The sequence below is a fragment of the Trichechus manatus genome, unplaced genomic scaffold, assembly GCF_000243295.1.
Source record: "Trichechus manatus latirostris isolate Lorelei unplaced genomic scaffold, TriManLat1.0 scaffold00069, whole genome shotgun sequence".
NCBI classification, from domain to species: domain Eukaryota; kingdom Metazoa; phylum Chordata; class Mammalia; order Sirenia; family Trichechidae; genus Trichechus; species Trichechus manatus.
This window is the reverse complement of record NW_004444005.1, coordinates 5,406,909-5,426,037: the sequence shown is the minus strand read 5'-3', so window position 1 is coordinate 5,426,037 and position 19,129 is coordinate 5,406,909. Positions and strand designations below refer to the sequence as shown.

Genomic DNA, 19,129 nt, shown 5'->3' with positions numbered 1-19,129 from the left:
AAGGGAACAGACCACTGAAGATGATCATGCTTATCCCTAGTGTGAGAACAATGCCTGGCACACAGAAAAAACCAAACCAAACCCATTGCCATCCAGTCGATTCTGACTCATAGAGACCCTACAGGACGGAACAGAACTGGCCCACAGGGTTTTCAAGGAGCAGCTGGTGGATTCGAACCGCCAACCTTTTGGTTAGCAGTCAAATGTTTAACCACTGCGCCACCAGGGCACATGGAAGGCACCTGGTAAATCTCGTCTTGAATGAATGAATGCAATCACAGAACAATGTTAGACAACTCTTGGTCAGATTTCAGTGTTAGCTGAAACCCTAACTGTGGCAAGTTCCTCAACATCTCCACCCTCATTTCCTCGTCTGTAAAATGGGACCTACCTCAGAGGGTTGATGTGACAATTCAGCGAGTTGATGTTCACAGCATACATGGCACAGTGCCAGGTTAGAATACATTTCCTAAGGGTTTCGCTATTATCACCTTCTACCCTTGATTACTCGTATGAAACTATACACAGTCATAATGAGAAAGCGGGATGAAATGAAAAGACGTGGATAAAACAGGAGTCAGGGAAGCATCACCAGGAAGCTAATCACGCTACAGCAGAATTAAAATCTACATTGGCATGTAAATAACACCGCAGTAGGAAAAAAGGACAGCCAGAAGCACAGCCGAAGTGCTCCTTAGAAGCAAGGATGGCAAGACTTTGTCTCATGCACTTTGGACATATCATCAGAAGGGACCAGTCCCTGGAGAAGGACATCATGCTTGATAAGGCAGCTGTTGTTAGGTGCTCTCCAGCTGGTTCTAACTCATGGTGACCCTGTGTACAAAAAGAACAAAACACTGCCCGGTCCTGCGCCATCCTCACAATCGTTATTCTTGAGCCCACTGTTGCAGCCACTGTGTCAATCCATCTCATTGAGGGTCTTCCTCTCTTTCGCTGAGCCTCTACTTTACCAAGCATGATGTCCTTCTCCAGGGACTGGTCCCTCCTGATAACATGCCCAAAGTATGTGAGACGAAGTCTCATCATCCTTGCTTCTAAAGAGCATGCTGGCTGTACTTTTTCCAAGACAGATTTGTTGGTTCTTATATGAAAATAATTACTATTGTTATTAAATAATAATCCGGGGTCAAAGGCCTAAGATTATAGTTAAAAAAAACAAAAGTCACAAAATAAAAGAGAACAGTAAAACTGGGCTAAATTCCTTACTTTTAAATAGGGAGGAAATAAAATACACCATTTAATTTTTTGCTTTTATAATCAGAGAAACATAAGCTGAAGACTATTTTTGACAAACTGAAAAGCAGTGACATGTAGAATTTGAAAGAGAATGTATGCTTTCCAAATCACCAGAATATAAAACAAATAGAATCTATACAGCACAAGAGAAGAACTAAAGAATACAGAAAGTATAACACGAGATGACAGAAAGCTAAACGTATCAATTACGACAATACATACAAATGGGACAAGCTCCGCTATGAAAATACGAACACTCATATTAGGTTAAAAATAAAACTCAACTGCATGTTGCTCAAAAGGTACCTAAAACAAATTACATGAAGTATTTATTAAAGGGTAGGCAAACTTTACTAAAAAATACAAAATCAAGTTTGAATAAATAGTGGGTGTATCATTCTCCCAGATGGAAAGACTGAGTTACTGCGAAGATAGCGGGTTTTTTTTTTTTAACATTTATATACAGTTTTATCACAATGTGAATTAAAATTCCAATGAGGTTCTGGGGGAAATTAACAAAGTAAATCTAAAGTTCTAGAAGGATAAAGATGCGATGTTAGCTAAGAAATTGTTGAAAAAGGAGAATGGAGGGGTTTTTACAGTATCACCTATTAAAACATAATATAAAACTACAATACTGACATTATAGAGAGATAGTACATGATAATGCGTAAAAGTCTGCATTGGAAAATAAAGAAATCATCACAAAGCCATATATAGGAAAAATGGCTTATTCACAAATGATGTCAGAAAAATTAGTCATTAATTTAGATTCTTATTTCATATCTTGGTCGAGTTGATTCCGACACATAGCGACTCCATAGAACAGAGCAGAACTGCCCCGGAGGGTTTCCAAGGAGCGGCTGGTAGATTTGAACTGTTGACCTTTTAGTTAGCAGCTGAGCTCTTAACCACTATGACACCAGGGGAAATTAATAAATAAAACACCATTACTTACAACAAAAACTCAGAAGGAATGTATAACTGATCTCAAAATGGGGAAGTATCTTTGCCTAAAGTATTAGACAAAATCACAAAGGAAAAGTGGAGAGATTTCACTGTCTTCAGAATTTAAAATTCCCCAATTGGGAGGAAAAAAAAAATCTAAAAGAAAAATGAAAACACGCTCGCAACAACTATGGCAACAGTTTATATTGTTTTGATATAAAATGCTCCTAAATTAAGTTTAAAAAACATTAATTCCCCAAAAGGAAAAAATGGCCAACAAGCACAAACAAATAATTTACAAATGGAAGGAAAACAAGCATCCAACTGAAAAAAGAGGGATCACCACTAGTAACTGGGGAATTAAAATGAAAACAATAAGATACAGCTCTCACACGTGGTTGGTTGGTCACAACCTCTTGACAACACTGTTAAGCAGCATCACACCTGGCCTACAACCCAGCAAGTCCAGCCCTGGGTATACACCCAACAGAACCGCCCACCAACAGACTTGCCAGAGAACGTTCACTGCAACGCTCATCACAGCAGCATGGTGCGTAACAGAAGAATGAGCCAATAAGGTGCGGTATATTCATACGATGGAGGATCCCCTGGGTGCCGCGAACAGTCAAGTACTCAGCTGCTAACTGACAGGCTGGCAGTTTGAATCCGCTCAGAGGCACCTCGGAAGAAAGGTCTGACTACCTATCTGTGGAAAAAACAGCCACCGAAAACCCTATGGAGCATAATTCTCCTCCGACACACATGGGGTCGTCATGAGTTGAAATTGACTCGAGGGCAACTGTACGTGTATAATGGGAAATTAACAGCATAGTTCTACCCACAACAACGTGAATGAATCTCACAAATAGCATTGCCTGAGAGGGGTGAGCCACTGAGGGATGATACCGGAGGACTCCACTGCAGAAAAGACAGAAATGGGCAAACAGCCTACCCTGTGAGGAGTCAGGACGGTGGTCATCTTGGGCAGGGGGTGGTGACTGGAAAGGGGCAAGGGGAAATCTTTCAGGGTGTTGCTCATGTTCTATTTCACTCTGTGAAAATTCACAGATATGCACACTTAGGATCCGTGCACTGCAGTATATTTTAATAAAACACACACCATTGTGTATGGGGGGGGGGCAACAAGACACTGTTTTCAGCCATTAAATTGGCACTTCTTTTTGAATAATGCTCGATGTTTAGGAAATGCTCGTGGTGCAAATATTAGTTTTCAAAACAGGATATAAAACTTTATATATATAGCAAGCCTTAGCTTAGTTTTAGGATGGATAGATCAGTGGGTGGGTAGATGGATAGACAGATAGACAGATGATAGATAAATGTTACCTGTAGATAGATAATAAATGTTACCTGTAATCCACCAACCAAAGATAGATGTAGATGGATGACAGATAGATAGATAGATAGACAAATGACAGACAGATACATAAATGATGGAAGGATGGATGGATAGATAGACAGACAGACAGATGATGGATGGATGGACAGATAGATGATGGGTGGGGGGTGGGTAGGTGGGTGGGTGGATGGATGGATGGACAGATGGATAAATAAACAGATGATAGACAGGCAGAGACGGAGTGAGAGAAAGGACGAGCATGGATGGACAGGTGGGCTGACAGGAAAAATTCTCAGAAAAATACCAAATAGTTAACTGTCACTATCTCTGGTTGGTGGATTACAGGCAACATTTATTATAGAACTCAGAATTTATATGGCAAGGGGAAAGGAGAAGACAAAATGTATTGGGCACCTACTATGTGCCAGGCATTGTAATAAGTATACTTCATTTACCAGAATAGGTGCCCATTATTGAATGAATGAATGAATAAATGAATGGGTGGATGGATGAGCTGCTACGGGTCTGGGCCAGTAGAGCACTGAGTGTATGTTTATGGCCTGGATGAGCACCCAGCACAATGGCCCTGACGCCCCCAAGCTGAGCACGTCCGTGCAAGCCTGGAGTCACCCGCCAGCTCAGCACACCAGCCACAGGTCTGCCGCTCACTCTCGGCTCTCCAGTACCCACCTCACCAGACCAGCCGGAGACCCAGGGGCAGGAAACAGCAGGTAAGAACCATACCAGCAGTGGACACCATGAGGTGACCCTGCGGCGCTCAAGTCGGTGGCCGTGCCCTGGAAGGAGGCCCAATCCTGGAAGAGCTGCTGCAGAGAAACGTCCCTCTCCCAAGTGGGGTCTTGTACCACTGTCCCCAGGCCCCCGTGTGGCCTCAGACTGGCCAGGGACAGGCCATACCTCCGGGCCTTTGCACACACTGCCGCCCTCCCACCCAAATGCCCCTCCAGCCCTGGGTCACTCACCATACAGGCTCTCTACAAAAAAGACTGCCCCACGGGGTCCCTCTGCCGCCCAGGGTTCTGGGGCACCTGCCTGTGACACAGAGCAGCAATGACCCTCCTCACGGCCGGCCCCACCCAGCCAGGTGAGCTCAGAGACAAGGTCGGATTCCTGTGTCCCCAGCAGGGAAGAAGGGCTCGGCTGTGTTTGTTTTTAAACAGCTGCCACCCACGTGCAGTAAACTAGGCATTTGGCCTTCCATGAAATTCCAACTGCCTTTCCTGTCAGGCTGAGCAAGCTTTGCCCCCTACCTGTATGCCTTTGTTTTGTTTTTTTTGCAAGAGGGTGGGCAATAGGAAAGACCCCAGCACTACAGAGTAAGTGTTGAAGGCAGGGTTCTGGAACTGGACTGCCTGGCTTTGAATCCCAGCTCTGCCCTTCCTAGCTGTGTGACCTTCAGAAAGGTCCTCATCATCTCTGTACCTCAGCTTCCTCACCTGTAAAATGGGGATAATAATCGTGCCTGTCTGTACAAGAGACAGTACAGCACAGAGGATAAGGCCGATGTTACTATTCTCCAGTTAGATATGGGGAAACCGAGGCACAGAGAGCCACAGTGACCTGCTGAGGGTCACACAGAGGGTAAGGGGGAGAACCTAGACTCACCCCAGGTCCCTGATCTGCACCGCCTGCTCCTTCTCCCGTCCCACCCGCTCAGCACTCACCATGGGGAGCCATAGATCCGGAAGCCGCGCACGGTCACCTCGGAGTCCTGCAGGTAGATGCAGTTAGTCAGCAGTGACTGCACGTTCTCGTAGTTCTCGGGCTTCAGCTTCGACACGGACGGGAAGTAGTAAAAGTCCTGCTTGATGAGGTCGGCCATGAACTCCTGGTCAAAGGTCAGCTCGTGGTTGCCGGCGATCACAATCTTGTACTCGTAGGGCAGGCTGCCTGCAGGGTGGACAGACAGACACACAGTGGACCACTGGTGGCCACTCCAGGAGCCACAATGTGGCTGACGGTGGGCGGCTGCCCCTGCTGTCCCCACCCCAGAGCCTTCAGATTACGGGAGGCAGTAACCCAGTCACTGTCCCCACAGCCCTGCCTGCCCGGCCCAGACAGCCATCGGCCCCTGAGACCAGTGGGAGGGGTGAGCTGCAGACGCCCCAGGCCGGGCCTCAGTTTCTTGTGTCCTCGGTGGTCCCCACTGGCCCGAGACCTTACCCGGAGCCTCCAGCCCTGGCTCTCACCAGCCTCGCTGCCCCAGGCCCCCACCACTGGTGTCTGGAATCTCCACCCTCCATGTCCCAACAGGAATTGCAAGCTCTGCAGAGCCCAGTTAGAACCTTTGGGGACCCCAAACACAGCACCCACGCCTGCCGCCATGTTGTTCAAAATGAAAGTCAAGTCTAACAGAACCAAAGCAACAATGTACGTGGGTAATCATGTCCTCCTAGCTTTGCTTCTGGCAAACTCCTAGACAAGTTCTTCAAAACCAGACCTTCTCTCCTGTCTTTCTAGGGGGACATGCTTTGCAGGGCCCCCAGCAGGTGCCTCCTGGTGATCTGGTGTGAGCTGGGTTCCTGGGCAGCCACCCACAGGGCCCACAGCCCCTCAGCCCCAGTCCCCAACCCCGCCCAAGAGCCAGCCTGATCCCAGATGCCCCCACCAGCCTCAGGTGCTGGGCTCCATGGGCGTGGAGAGGGTCCTGATGGCACCTGGGGCCCTGGTTTAGATACAAATCGCAAACTGAAGCGAACCAGAAGGCCCCAGCCTTTCTCGCGGCCCCTCCCCATGGGCAGCGCCCTCTGCCGGGCACACCCTTCCCACCTTCCTTAGCTGGTTTCAACAGCCAGCTCAGCCATCTGGTAGACCTTCCTTATTAGGGTAATGCCCACTAACTGCTGAAGCAAAACCCCCAAATCTCAGGGACACCACACCATGAAAATGTCTTTCTTGCTCACGTTATAGTCAGTGTGGATTGTCTGGGGAAAGGGGGGATGAAGGTCTGTCCTCCAGGGGCTTCACACCCCTTCGTTGTCATTAGTTGTCACTGAGTCGATTCTGACTCATGGTGACCCCGTGTGCGCAGAGTAGAACTGCTTCATAGGGTTTTCAAGGCTGTGAGCTGTTGGAAGCAGATTGCCAGGCCTGTCTTCTGAGGCACCTCTGGGTGCCAAGGGGTGTGTGAATGCCCAGCCTGGAGCAGGGGCCTTGGGGCAGCGATGGGGACACCCACGGCCATCCCACAAATAAGTAACCATGACAACTTAATGGGGCATCTAAGTGACTTGACCTCTGAGAGTTGAAGGGGCCAGCGTAAGAGACACTCACCTTTAGAACGATCCCAGAGGACCCCAGAGTGTACACACACGGACCCCCACTATGTGCAACGCACTTAGCCAGGCTCCATTATCACCCCATCATGCGGATGTGGAAACTGAGTCCCAGAGTGCTGGGCTGTGACGCGTCAAAGGACACACAGCCTGGAGGGAGCAGAGCTAGTCAAGGCCAGCCCTTGGCCCCGGCTGCTTCCCACAGGCCCTGCTGACCTCCTGGAGGGCCCAGAAAAGTGCCCCTTGACAGGCGGGATGCAGAAGCCCACCTCAGGACGCCATGCAGGGCTTCTGGGGGTGGGGGGGAGGCAGTGGGGCCTCGAGGAGTGAAGCGTAAGGGAGCCCTCTCAGGGTTCTCGACCTTCGAGCTCCAAGTCACACAGAGAAGGAAGATTGAGAGGTGATGGGGCTCCCTCTGAGCCAGCAGAGTTTCACACTGCACAATGCATGTTCTCCGTCCTTGGGACATGACCCTCACAAGGTCACACTCAGGACAAACTGACCAGGGTCCAAATCCTAGCTCTGTCACCTCTCACCTGTTTGAGCCTGGGCCAGCCACCTAACCTCCCTGATAAGGTGTGTGTGCCTGCAGAGTCCCTCTCTGGCCCCACGGGGTCCCCCATCCTCCTCCCCGTGGGTTCCCTGAGCCCGCCATCCCCCTGGGGGAACAGTCGGCACCCAGTCTGGCTCCCTGGGGGCAATACAACAGTCCAGGGGCAGCAGGGCCCTTCCACCCTTGACCGGAACATGAGACTCCCCTCCTGCGCTGTGTGAGCCTTCCACCACCAACCATCCAGAAATGTCTCTGCTCCAAATTCTGAGAATCATCTGCCTTATTGGAGACTGAGGCCCACAGTACTGGATCAGACGTGATGGATGGGCGAACAGACTCGGTTCCCATCGGGGGTTCTAGGAGGAAGCTCGCCTACCCAGCCCACATGTAAGCTCCAGGGAGGGGCTGACAGTGTTACAGTCGTGTGGTACGATAAAATCCAGGTACTGTAACTACCAAACCCAAACCCAAACCCATTGCCGTCGATTCTGGCTCATGACCACCCTACAGAACGGTAGAACTGCCTCATGGGGTTTCCCAGGTTGTAAATCTTCACAGAAGCAGACTGCCATATCTTTCTCTCAAAGAGCGGCTGGTGGGTTCGAACCGCTGACCTTTCAGTTAGCAGCTGTCACCACAACTATTATTACACTCTAACTGCAATGAAACGGAAGCCCCAGAACCCAACTAGAAACTTCTCCCTCCCCTCCCTGCTGGGACCTGCACATTCTGTCTGACGACGTGCTCTGTGGCTGCAGCAAACGGCTGCTGGACATCCACCGGATTCCCGGTGGTAAGAGAGAAGTTTAGTGCAAAACAGACAGAACATGACAATTTGCTCACCTGACTCACTGCCACACAGACTTCTTTGCAGGTTTGAGGAAACTGTGCTCTTTCTCCTGAGGTGGTTAGCACCTCCGGGAGGCCAGACAAAGACCACAGGTGGCATTTAGCTGGGAAAGTCCAAGTCCAGAGCCAGCCCTGCCACTAACCAGCAGTGCGACTTACCTCCCTGTGCCTGGACTGCCTCACCGATAAAATGGCGAGACTGTCCTGGGATCACGGAAGATATTAAGTGGAAATGGTACCACGACTTTTGATGTTCAAAAACACGTCAGCTTCCCTGGGCCGGAGGCTGCAAACGAAAAGCCTGCAGGCCAGACCTGCCCACAGACGTATTTGGTTTGATGCAATTTTTTTAAATCTGCTGCCAGCATTAGGAACGTGGGAGATTCCCAATAAAACTCCATTCTTTCTGTTTTCTGGAAGTAAATAAATAAGTCTTAAAATCTCAATCCTGGCCCAGTCAGGGAGTGTCGAGTATCAGTGCCCCCCTCTTAGACAGGATTCAAATGTGCGGTTTGCCCCAGTCACCACCTGTCCCTACTGCCTCACACCCAGCCCATGGCATTCATGTTACGGTACTTCCCGGCCCCTGCAGGCATTCTGGTTTGTAACTTGCCTGCTGAAATCCCTGGAGACAAGAAGGGAGCAGACCTGGCCCTGCCCCTGGGTGCGTCTAGTCAGGCCCTGGGGATAAGCTTCCCAGACCCCCTCTGCCTCCCCGCCTGGCACACCCGGTGTTTTTCATCACAGCCCAGCCCACCAGGCCTGGCCCAGGGGCACTGAGCCATCTGCTCGCTCCCCCAGCCGTCTGCTTCACCCGTCTCCACCCCCAGCAGGTGCCAGCAGAAGCCCGGCCAAGGATGCCACCAACCAGGGAAGGAGAACCCCTCGATGGCGGTGTTCAGGCTACTGGTGGCGAGAGAGGAGGTCTGCAAGGGCCCACACAGCTGGGGAGGGTCGCAGAGGACACAGCAGGGACGTCTGGCCTGGCCTGGATCCCATCGTCAGGCCAGCCACCCCGGGTCACGGGCTGGGATCTCAAACTCTCACAGAACCTCCAAGCTAGGCCTTATTATCATTGCTCTGTAGCCGAGGAAAATGAAGCTCAGAGATCAGGAGCCCTGGCCAGGTCCCAGAGCCAGTGGGAGACTGGGTGACTCAGACCCCAGCAAGGGCACCAGTCCATAGAGTCAGCATGCGATCCCTCATGGAGACCCTCTGCACGCATATAAAATGGGGACAGCGACGCCCACCTGGCGAGACAGCAGCGGGGAGGCTGCAGCCCACTGGGCTGGGGCGGGACGGTGGCCACTGCCAACTGCCTCAGGCTGGGATTCATCACCATCTCCACTTCACATCACCCATCCATCCTGCTCCGCACACTTCGCGGGCTGGAGAGCTGGAGACCACACTCATGTATTTATGTCACTTTGCTGACTGGGGGTGTTACTTAAGCAAATTAGCAAATTACTCTAACTTACAGTTTCATTTCTTTCTGCAGCTCCCTACTACTCGGGGTGGGGGAAGGTGTGCAGGAAGCTGTCGGCTCCCCCTGTTCCTTCCAGGTCTGCAGAGGACAAGAACTGAGGCTTCTTCCCTCCCAGGGAAGAGTGGACGGGGGACGAGGGCTGGATTTTGTACCTAAAGCCAGGCAGGGGGCCAAGAGCCACAATATGCTGGTGTGACACCTTCAAAGATTCCCTGGCCTCTCCCAAACAGGTGGGTGGCACATGGCTTGGAGGGAGGAGCATGTCCATTTGTGAATTCAGAAACCTTCCATGCCAGCCCCTCTGAGCTGGAGGTTTGTCTGTCTGCAACTCATCAGCTGGGCATAAGCTTCACAGACACCCAAACATTACTATCCCCATTTGGCACCTGGAAAAACCGAGGCTCGGAAAGGTTGCCTAAGGTTACATAAACCAATAACAAAGTGACTGAAAACCACAGAGGACAGTGGATATTTGAGAGACCCTGTGGCTTGGCCTCATCTCCCCCATCCTGAGCCAGCACTCTGTACCTTCATGCCACACACTTCTCAGTGGATGGATGGATGGATGGATAATGGATGGATGGAAGGATGGATAATGGATGGAGGGATGGATGGACAGATGATGGATGGATGGATGATGGATGGGTGGATGGATGGATAGACGATGGAGGGATGGATGGATGGATGGATGATGGATGGATGACGGATGGATGGATGACGGATGGATGGATGATGGATGGATGGATGAATGCATAGATGGATGATGAATGGATAATGGATGGATGGATGCAATGGATGAATGAACAATGAATGGATGGATGATGGATGGATGAATGCATAGATGGATGATGAATGGATAATGGATGAATGGATGGAATGCATGAATGAACAATGAATGGATGGATGAATGCATAGATGGATGATGGATGGACAGAATGCATGAATGAACAATGAATGGATGGATGAATGCATAGATGGATGATGAATGGATGGAATGGATGAATGAACAAGGAATGGATGGATGATGGGTGAATGCATAGACGGATGATGAATGGATAATGGATGGATGGATGGAATGGATGAATGAACAATGAATGGATGGACGGATGGATGGATGAATGCACAGATGGATGATGAATGGATGATAGGTGGAATGCATGGATGAACAATGAATGGATGGATAGATGGATGAATGCATAGATGGATGATGGATGGACGGAATGGATGAATGAACAAGGAATGGATGGATGAATTCATAGATGGATGATGAATGGATGACGGATGGAATGCATGAATGAACAATGAATGGATGATAGATGGATAGATGATGGATGGATGAATGGATGATGGGTGGAGGGATGAATGGATGGATGCATCAGATGCATTTATCAATCAATCCATCTATCTTTAGACAGCCTATTTCCTTCATACCAACTGACCCCTGTCTCCCTGAATCCCTCCTTTACTCCAAACTTTTCCTCCAACTGTCACTACCAGGCATGCTTTTCAGACACCCTACCTCATGTACAATCCTGAGTATCCATCTCTGAATCTTCTTCAACTGGGACCTGCTCTCTTACAGGTGGGAGTCAGGATAGGGGAGCCAGAACTAACCCTACATCCATCCATCCATCCTCCATCTGTCTATCATCCATCCATCCATCCATCATCCATCCATCCATCCATCATCTGTGCAAAAATCCCCTCCTCCGTTCTAGGGCTTCTACCTCTGTTGTTACAGCCAAAGGCTGCAATAGTCTTCTGGGTCTCACGTCATCCTGCTCTTACCAGGCTGACCATGGATAAAATGCCCAATAGCCAATCATTACAGGCCTTCTTGCCTGGCTTCATCTTCCCACCCTGTATTTGGGTAGTGGATGAAGGAAGTGTTTTTTTTTTTTTGGAAAGCAGCTTTTTTTTTTTTATTGTACTTCAGGTGAAGGCTTACAGAACAAATAGTTTCTCATGACACAGTAGTACACATATTGTTTTATGACACTGGTTAACAACCCCATGAAGGAAGTGTTTTGAAGACCTCAGTCAAGCGATTGATGTGCAGGGTCTTGTGGGGGAAAAATGAGATGAATTCAAACTCTTCTGCACAAGGGTGGGATTAGTGTCATTCTCTTTGTCCCTTCTTGCTGCCACCCTTCCCTGCGGGCAGATATGAGGGGTGACACATACGGGGGCCTCCCCGGCACCCAGATAGGAGCACCTGCCCTGACAAGGTGCTCGGAAGCAGCTGAGCCCTGGGAGATGAGGTGCTCCCCAAGCAGGTGCAAAGAGGGATGTGGCAGCATTAACCTTGGAGGCTAGAATATGCTGTTATCCCACAGACCAAGGATGAGCACAGGTAGGAAAGACAGAAGACGGACAGCCTGTCTGAAGGGCCCAATGAGGCTGGGCATGGCAGGTGGTGACTCAGGTATCTGAGCGGCTGTGTGGACCTTGGTAAGGCTCAGGAAGGGGGCAGGACGGGGGCCAATGCCTTTTTTAACCCACCTCCCCCATCAGCCCGACCAAAGCTAGGAATTCAGCCAGCCCACCCTGAGTCCCCACCAAGCAGGAAACTCTTTTTCTTCTCCAATGCTGGACCCTGTCATAAAGCCCCCAACACTGGTCAGCTCTCCACAGCCGTGACTGACCCTGGGCGAGGCACAGTCCGGGACACAATGATGGACAAGACACAGTCATGCAGTCACTCCCGGAAGGGACCTACAGAGCTTCCAATCCAAGCCACTCACTGGACAGAGGACGAAAGTGAAGCTCATGGAGGGGAAGGGAATTGTTTAAGGTCACACAGATCAAGATCAGTGGCGAGCAGAGATCCGGCCCTGGCCTCCTGCCTCAGGGGTGCCTGAACAGTGACCACACCAGCCTCCAGTAGGACATGCCCAAGGAGTGGACTGTTGGGGACAGCAGAGATATACAAGGACATTTGGGAAGACTGGAGTAGGGATGTGATCCTGCACCTGGAGATAGACGCCTGGGTGGGCCAGGATACTGGTCTCCCACCCTCTGCCCAGAACACGAGGTCTATAATATCAAAATCACGACTGCCTCCCCTTGCTTTTTAGAACTGGAACAAATTGTGCATTTTTATTCTGCATAATGATATCCAGGCTATCTTCCCAAAATGCTTCCTTTCTTCTCAGCCAGATTATCTGAGATGCTGGCATTTGTGACCCATGGATTTCTTGGTGTAAAGACCACTCGGTCCTCAACGGCAGGGCCCTGGAGGACGGCCGTGTTGTTTTACCTTTCCATTTGCCATATACACACAGGGAGCTACACTTCCACATACAGATTCCATAAGTCAGCAAGTGTGTATGATGCCACGGGAGCCAAGAGGAGTTCCAACGGGAGTCTTCACTGTTTGTGCTTCCACGATTAATCTCCCTGCAAAAGGTTAGGACTCTTTATCTCGAATACTTACCCATCCCATTTAACAGAAAGCGCTGCCTCCAAACCACATAATCTGTCACATTCAACAAGATATGCACACACTTCTCCATCATCTACGCAGAACGGTGTCTTGAGCCTGGCTGAGTTTTAGTGCTCGCTAAATGCAGTGACAATCAGGAAAATGCCCACTTACGGCTTCTTCCGCCCATTCCAATCTTGCAGATCGCAGCAGAGGGGGCTGGAATAAACGGCCGGTATAACGATCGCTGATTGCATTTTTAGTACGTCTTTGACAGTTCTGTGTTTAAACACTCGCCGGATGTCTGAGAGATTCACACTAACATACTTCTCGGTATGGCACACAGACTGGAATAAAACGGGGATGGAGCGGGCTCAGGAGTCTGCTGCAAGCAGGAACACCAGCAATGAAAACACCTAGCCAAGCACACACAGAGGATGTGGCCGGGACGCAGGAGAAAGGGAATTCTGCGTTTGTCACCTGAACAGATGGGAGAGGTGGGCGCCCGCTGCCTGGTCCTCTGGCCAGGGCTGGCCACGGAAACACGGCGTGCGCTGTGCCTGCAGAACCGGAGATTTTTTTGGCCTGCAATGAGTATTCTCCTGTGCCGGGCACTGTGCTGAGCCATTACATTTGATGCTTCTAGAGACCCTGGGTGGAGCAAAAGGCTAAGCGCTCAACTGCTAGCCAAAAGGTTGGCGGTTCAGACCCACCCACAGGAGCCTCAGGAGACAGCCCTGGCCATCTGCTTCCGGAAGGTCACAGCCTTGAAAATCTTATGGAGCAGTTTTACTCTGCACACACAGGCTCGTCATGAGCCAGAGCTGACTCAAGGGCAACTAACCACAACAACAAGGTTCTCACTGGGTTCTCAGAACGATGAAAGCACCCGAACTGTGCTCGAAACTGTTATCTACTGGCGTTCTGAGGCTGTTTGGAGGAGTAAACAGTGTCACCTACTTACACGTTGCAGAAAGATTACTAGCAAGGCTGCAGATAACAAAAGAGGCTCAGGGAGGTTAGGATACCTGCCCAGGGTCACACAGCAGCTCATGATAGCTCTGCCTGTGTAGAGCTTGGCGCCGTGACACCTACCACGGGGCCCCCTGCCCTGGAACCGCAGCCCCGCCCCCACTGGCCGCAGGGCCCCGCCAGGCCAGCGCGCACCCAGCCGGCGCAGGTCCTGCGTGGGAGACGTCTGGATTCCTGACTCAACGCTGGTGCCCATATTTACAAGGCAAACGCGCTTTTTCTTCTTTTTCGTCCTAATAGCCAAAATGTTTAACTTTCAAACATTTGTTTTTCCTGGGAAATGTTTTAAAAACAGCAACATTCAGTCCTCATCATTTTTGAACGCTTGTTTCCGTTGCTACCAGAGGGCCCATATGACTTAGGCTGAAAGGGACAGTGGAAGGCTTCTGTGGTGTTCCCCTCAAAATAAGGGTGCCTGTATGCAGCCAGAAAGGTGGTCCCTGGATGACACAAATGGTTTGCGCTCAACTACTAACCTCAAGGATGGAGGTTCAAACCCACCCAGCGGCACTGTGGAAGAAAGGCCTGGCAATCTGTTTCTGTAGAGATTACAGCTAAGAAAACCCTATGGAGCACAGTTCTACTCTGTAACACATGCGGTCACCGTGAGTTGGAATCGACTCGACAGCAGTGGGCTTATTTATTTATTTACTTTTGGTAGCCAGAAAGTCTTCAGGGGAAGCTCCCTGGAGTCACAGCTTGGCAGAACATAGATGCCCAAAGACGTCCACAATCTTGTGGTGCTCATGTGGCCCTTGTGAGGGGCCGGAGCTGGTGATGCTAGACACTGTGGCATTCGGAGCTCAAGGCCACAGCGCCCCCTGCAGGTCAGGCCCAGTCTGGTGCTCAGATCTCTGCTATCACCACCTCCACCCTGCAGCCCTCCGGACTATTTAAGGCCTCTGACACTGGATCAAGCTGTTCCACCCACGTGGGCCTCCCTTCCGGCCCTTCTTCATAAGCCAACACTAACTCAACACCCCCTTTATCAGGCAGCCCAGGGGCCACTTCCTCCCTGATGCCGTCCATGAGCACCCTGTCTTTCTCCAGCCTTGGCAGGGCAGTAGGGCCCCCCGACTCTGGCTGTGCCTCTCTCAGCCCAGTCAGGCCAGGCTGTCACTGTATGTTGACTTATCAGCCGCCCCCACCAACATGGGAGCTCCTGCGCAGCGGGGCCTTGCCTGATGCATGTCTCCACCTGCCAGAACCCAGCCTGGTCCTGAGAAGGTGCTCAGTACATGTTCACTGAATCCATGGGATCTTATGGGGGTGCTGCAAATGGTTAACATGCTCGGCCGCAGACCAAAAGGCTGGAGGCTCGAGTCTACCCAACGGCACCTCAGAAGACAGGCCTGGAGAGCTACTTCCGACACATCATTGAAAATCCCATGGAACAAAAGTTCTATTCTGACACACACGGGATTGCCGTGAGTAGGAGTCGACTCGATGGCAACTGGTTTATGACAGATGACAAGGGTCAGCGATGCCAAAGTACTCCCAAACAATCGCTCTAGGGTGTCCCAGAAGGCCACACCATGAGGCTATGGGAAGGATCCTGGAATGGACTTAGGAGGCCTGGGTTCTGGCCTCGGCTCTCAACCACCTCACCATGCAACCCCTCCTCAGACCTCAGTTTCCCCATCTGTACCACGAACAAGTAGTACAAAGGTCCTGACCTCCAAGAGCCCTTTCACTTCCTAAGGCCTTCCAGGTGTTAAGGGATGTGAAGGAAGGGAGCCGGCGGGTTGTTTGTGGGGCCAGCGGGGTCAGAGAGTAGGATCACGGGGGCACGTACACAGGACGGAGCATTGCAAGCACATTCGTTTATCTCTGCTCGCTGCTGACATCCCATGGCACCGACAGTAAAGGTAAAAAAGGAGCAACTCTCCAGGGACAGAGGTTTGGAAACTGGAAAGAGATGGAGAGCGGACTGGCTCAGCTCAGCAGAGGAAACAGACACCAAAGTCCTGTGGGAGAGGCCGCACTGTGCCCAGAAGCCCGGGGGCTCAGGTAGCAGAGGCCCAGGAGCAGTGAGGCCCCAGATCCCTCCCCCAGCACACCAGGCCAGTGACCGCAACCTCCACCCCCAGCCCCAGAAGAGGGGAGGTTACTTCCTGGAAGAAACAAAGGTTCTAAAGGCATCAATGTCGGGACCGTCCGGTCCGAGGGAAGATGGGCAGCGAAGCTGGGGGTTGAACCATGGGCGTAAAGAGTGAAACCATAAACACAGTGACCTTGGAGCCCCCAACGCCTCCCCACTCAGCTCCCAAATTCTGGAAGCCAGGCTTGGAACCTGGGGAACTCCTCCCTGGGGAGAAGGTCAGGTCCAAGAGGGAAAACCCGCAGATATCAACTTCAGAGGTTCTCAAAGACGCAGCCAGGTCCCCACCCAATAAACCTTCAGTGCAGTGCGAACCTCCCCCCGACACACACACACACACACACACACACACACACACACACAGCTCACATACTCTCACACATTCACACACTCGCACATTCTCACATACTCACAGACACATACACACTCACATACACAATTCACACATATACACACAACACACATACACACAACTCACACATACACACACAGCTCACACATACTCTCGCATACTCACACACTCGCATATATTCACTCTCACATAAACACACACACAATTCACACATATACACATAACACATACACACGATTCACACATACACACACAGCTCACACATACTCTCGCACACTCACACACTCGCATATATTCACTCTCACATACACACACACACAATTCACACATATACACACAACACACACACACAACTCACACAGCTCACGCATGCACACACATTTTCAAACACATACACAAAACTCACACATTCTCAGACACATGCAAAAACACTCGCACAAGACACATTCACACACACAACTCACAAATTCTCATACAATCAACTCACACATACTCATAGGAAGTCAGACACATACACAAAACTTCCCAACAGCTTTCAGGTGTCCGATCTTAAATGCAAACACACAGGATCATGAGTTGTCCGAGGAAAACCTCCTGCCTGAAAACAGAGGTCAAAGCAAGCAGAAGAAAGGAAATCAGAAGAAACTGGGCTGATGCAGCAAGCCAACGAAAATAATTTTAAATATATAATTAACACTGTCGGTGAGATAATAGAAGATACTGCACCCATGAAATTCTAGCAAGATGGTCTTATAAAATAAATAAAAACATAGCAGAATTTTTAAAATTTGGCTAAAAAGTAGTAAGATGAAGTCGGGGAAATGTAGAGATGAACACAAAAAGAGAATGAAGTGGATAACAGGAGAGAAAAGATCAGAAATTTAGAGAATCAAAACCTAAGGACTAACATCTAACTACCACAAGCTGTAGAAAGAGAAGTCTGAGAAAACAGGAAGAAATTAGGGGAAAAAATATTCTAGCATTAAAGGACAAAATGTGTTGAAATAAGAAAATTGCCTAATCAAATGCCAAGAAAAGACTCAAACATAAGGCACGTTGTCCAGAAACAAAACAGGTTATATACAAAGGATTAGGAATCTGAATAGCGGTGGAATTCTCAATAGTGACACTGGAAGCTAAAAGAAAATGGAGCAATACCTCCCAAATTCTGAGAGAAAATGATTTGCAACCCAGAATTCTACACCTAGACAAACTAACAATTAATATTGGTGGCAGGATGAAGACATTTTCTGACATGCAAGTTTCCCAAACATTTAAGTCTCATGCATTCTTTCTCAGAAGGCTACTAGAGGGTGTGTTCCACCAAAATGAGGGAGTACATCAACTGAATGGAAGTATGGGATCCCAGAACCAGTGGCTCTAAGATGGAAGAGAGGCAAAGGGAGGTGTGAGTGAAGCGAGATCCCAGGATGACGACCACGTGCAGACCTGAAGAGCAAGCAGTCCCTGCGCGGGGCAGGGGGCTTCAGGAGAGATGCCGCCAAGAAAAGTGAGCTAAGAGATGACCTGGCACGTCTGACCACACTGAGGGGCATTTTACAGTTCTGCAGAAGACTTGTGGGTACATACAAAAACAAACAAATAAAAATGATTACTTACTTTCAGAAAAACAAGAATTGGTAGAACAAATATTTAACCAAAAACTGTGATCCAAAAACCCAAACCCATTGCCGTTGAGTCAATTCTGACTCATAGCAGCCCTGTAGGACAGAGTAGAACTGGCCCATAGGGTTTCCATGGAGCAGCTGGTGGATTCGAACTGCCAACCCTTTGGTTAGCAGCTGAGCTCTTGATAAAACCAAACAATCCATTGCCGTCGAGTTGATTCCAACTCATAGTGACCCTACAGGACAGAGTAGAAGTGGCTCATAAAGAGTTTCCAAGCAGTGCCCGGTGGATTTGAACTGCTGACCTTTTGGTTAGTAGCTGTAGTACCTAACCACTACGCCACCAGGGTTTCTGAGCTCTTGATAGGCTATATTATTAAAAGGCTAGGGGAGAAGACGGGTGGTGGGGCTAAGTCTCTAAATCTTCATTTTTCATAGTAAAAAAAATTAACAGATAATGTCTAAAATTGAAAAATAAAATAAAAATAGCAATATAAACTTGTAACTTAGAGACACAGAGGTAAATGACAGCAGCAGCAAAATAATTACACCTGGTCATATACCCAGAAGAAGAGAAAACAGGAATGCAAACAGAAACCCATACACCAATGTTCATAGCAGCACCTTTCACAATAGCCAAACAATGGAAGCAACTCAAGTGTTCATCAACCGATGAATGGATAAACAAAATATGCTATATACATACAACGAGGGATTACTCAGCCATAAAGAGAAATAAGGCCCCATTAAAAGTTAGCTGACAACTAAGCTAACCAAGCAGAAACATCTATAGGAGGCACACTTTAGATTCAAATACACAAATAGGTGGAAAGTAAGTATGAG

At 49.5% G+C, this 19,129-nt stretch overlaps 1 protein-coding gene across 1 annotated transcript in view; it reads right to left on the bottom strand.

The window, feature by feature from the left end:
- The window catches only part of MPPED1 (metallophosphoesterase domain containing 1), an 85,308-nt gene that overhangs the window by 23,298 nt on the left and 42,881 nt on the right, over window positions 1-19,129 (bottom strand). The window contains exon 3 of the mRNA XM_004379995.1: window positions 5,251-5,476. Coding sequence (XP_004380052.1) covers window positions 5,251-5,476 — 226 coding nt within the window. The remainder of the gene's footprint in view (window positions 1-5,250; window positions 5,477-19,129) is intronic.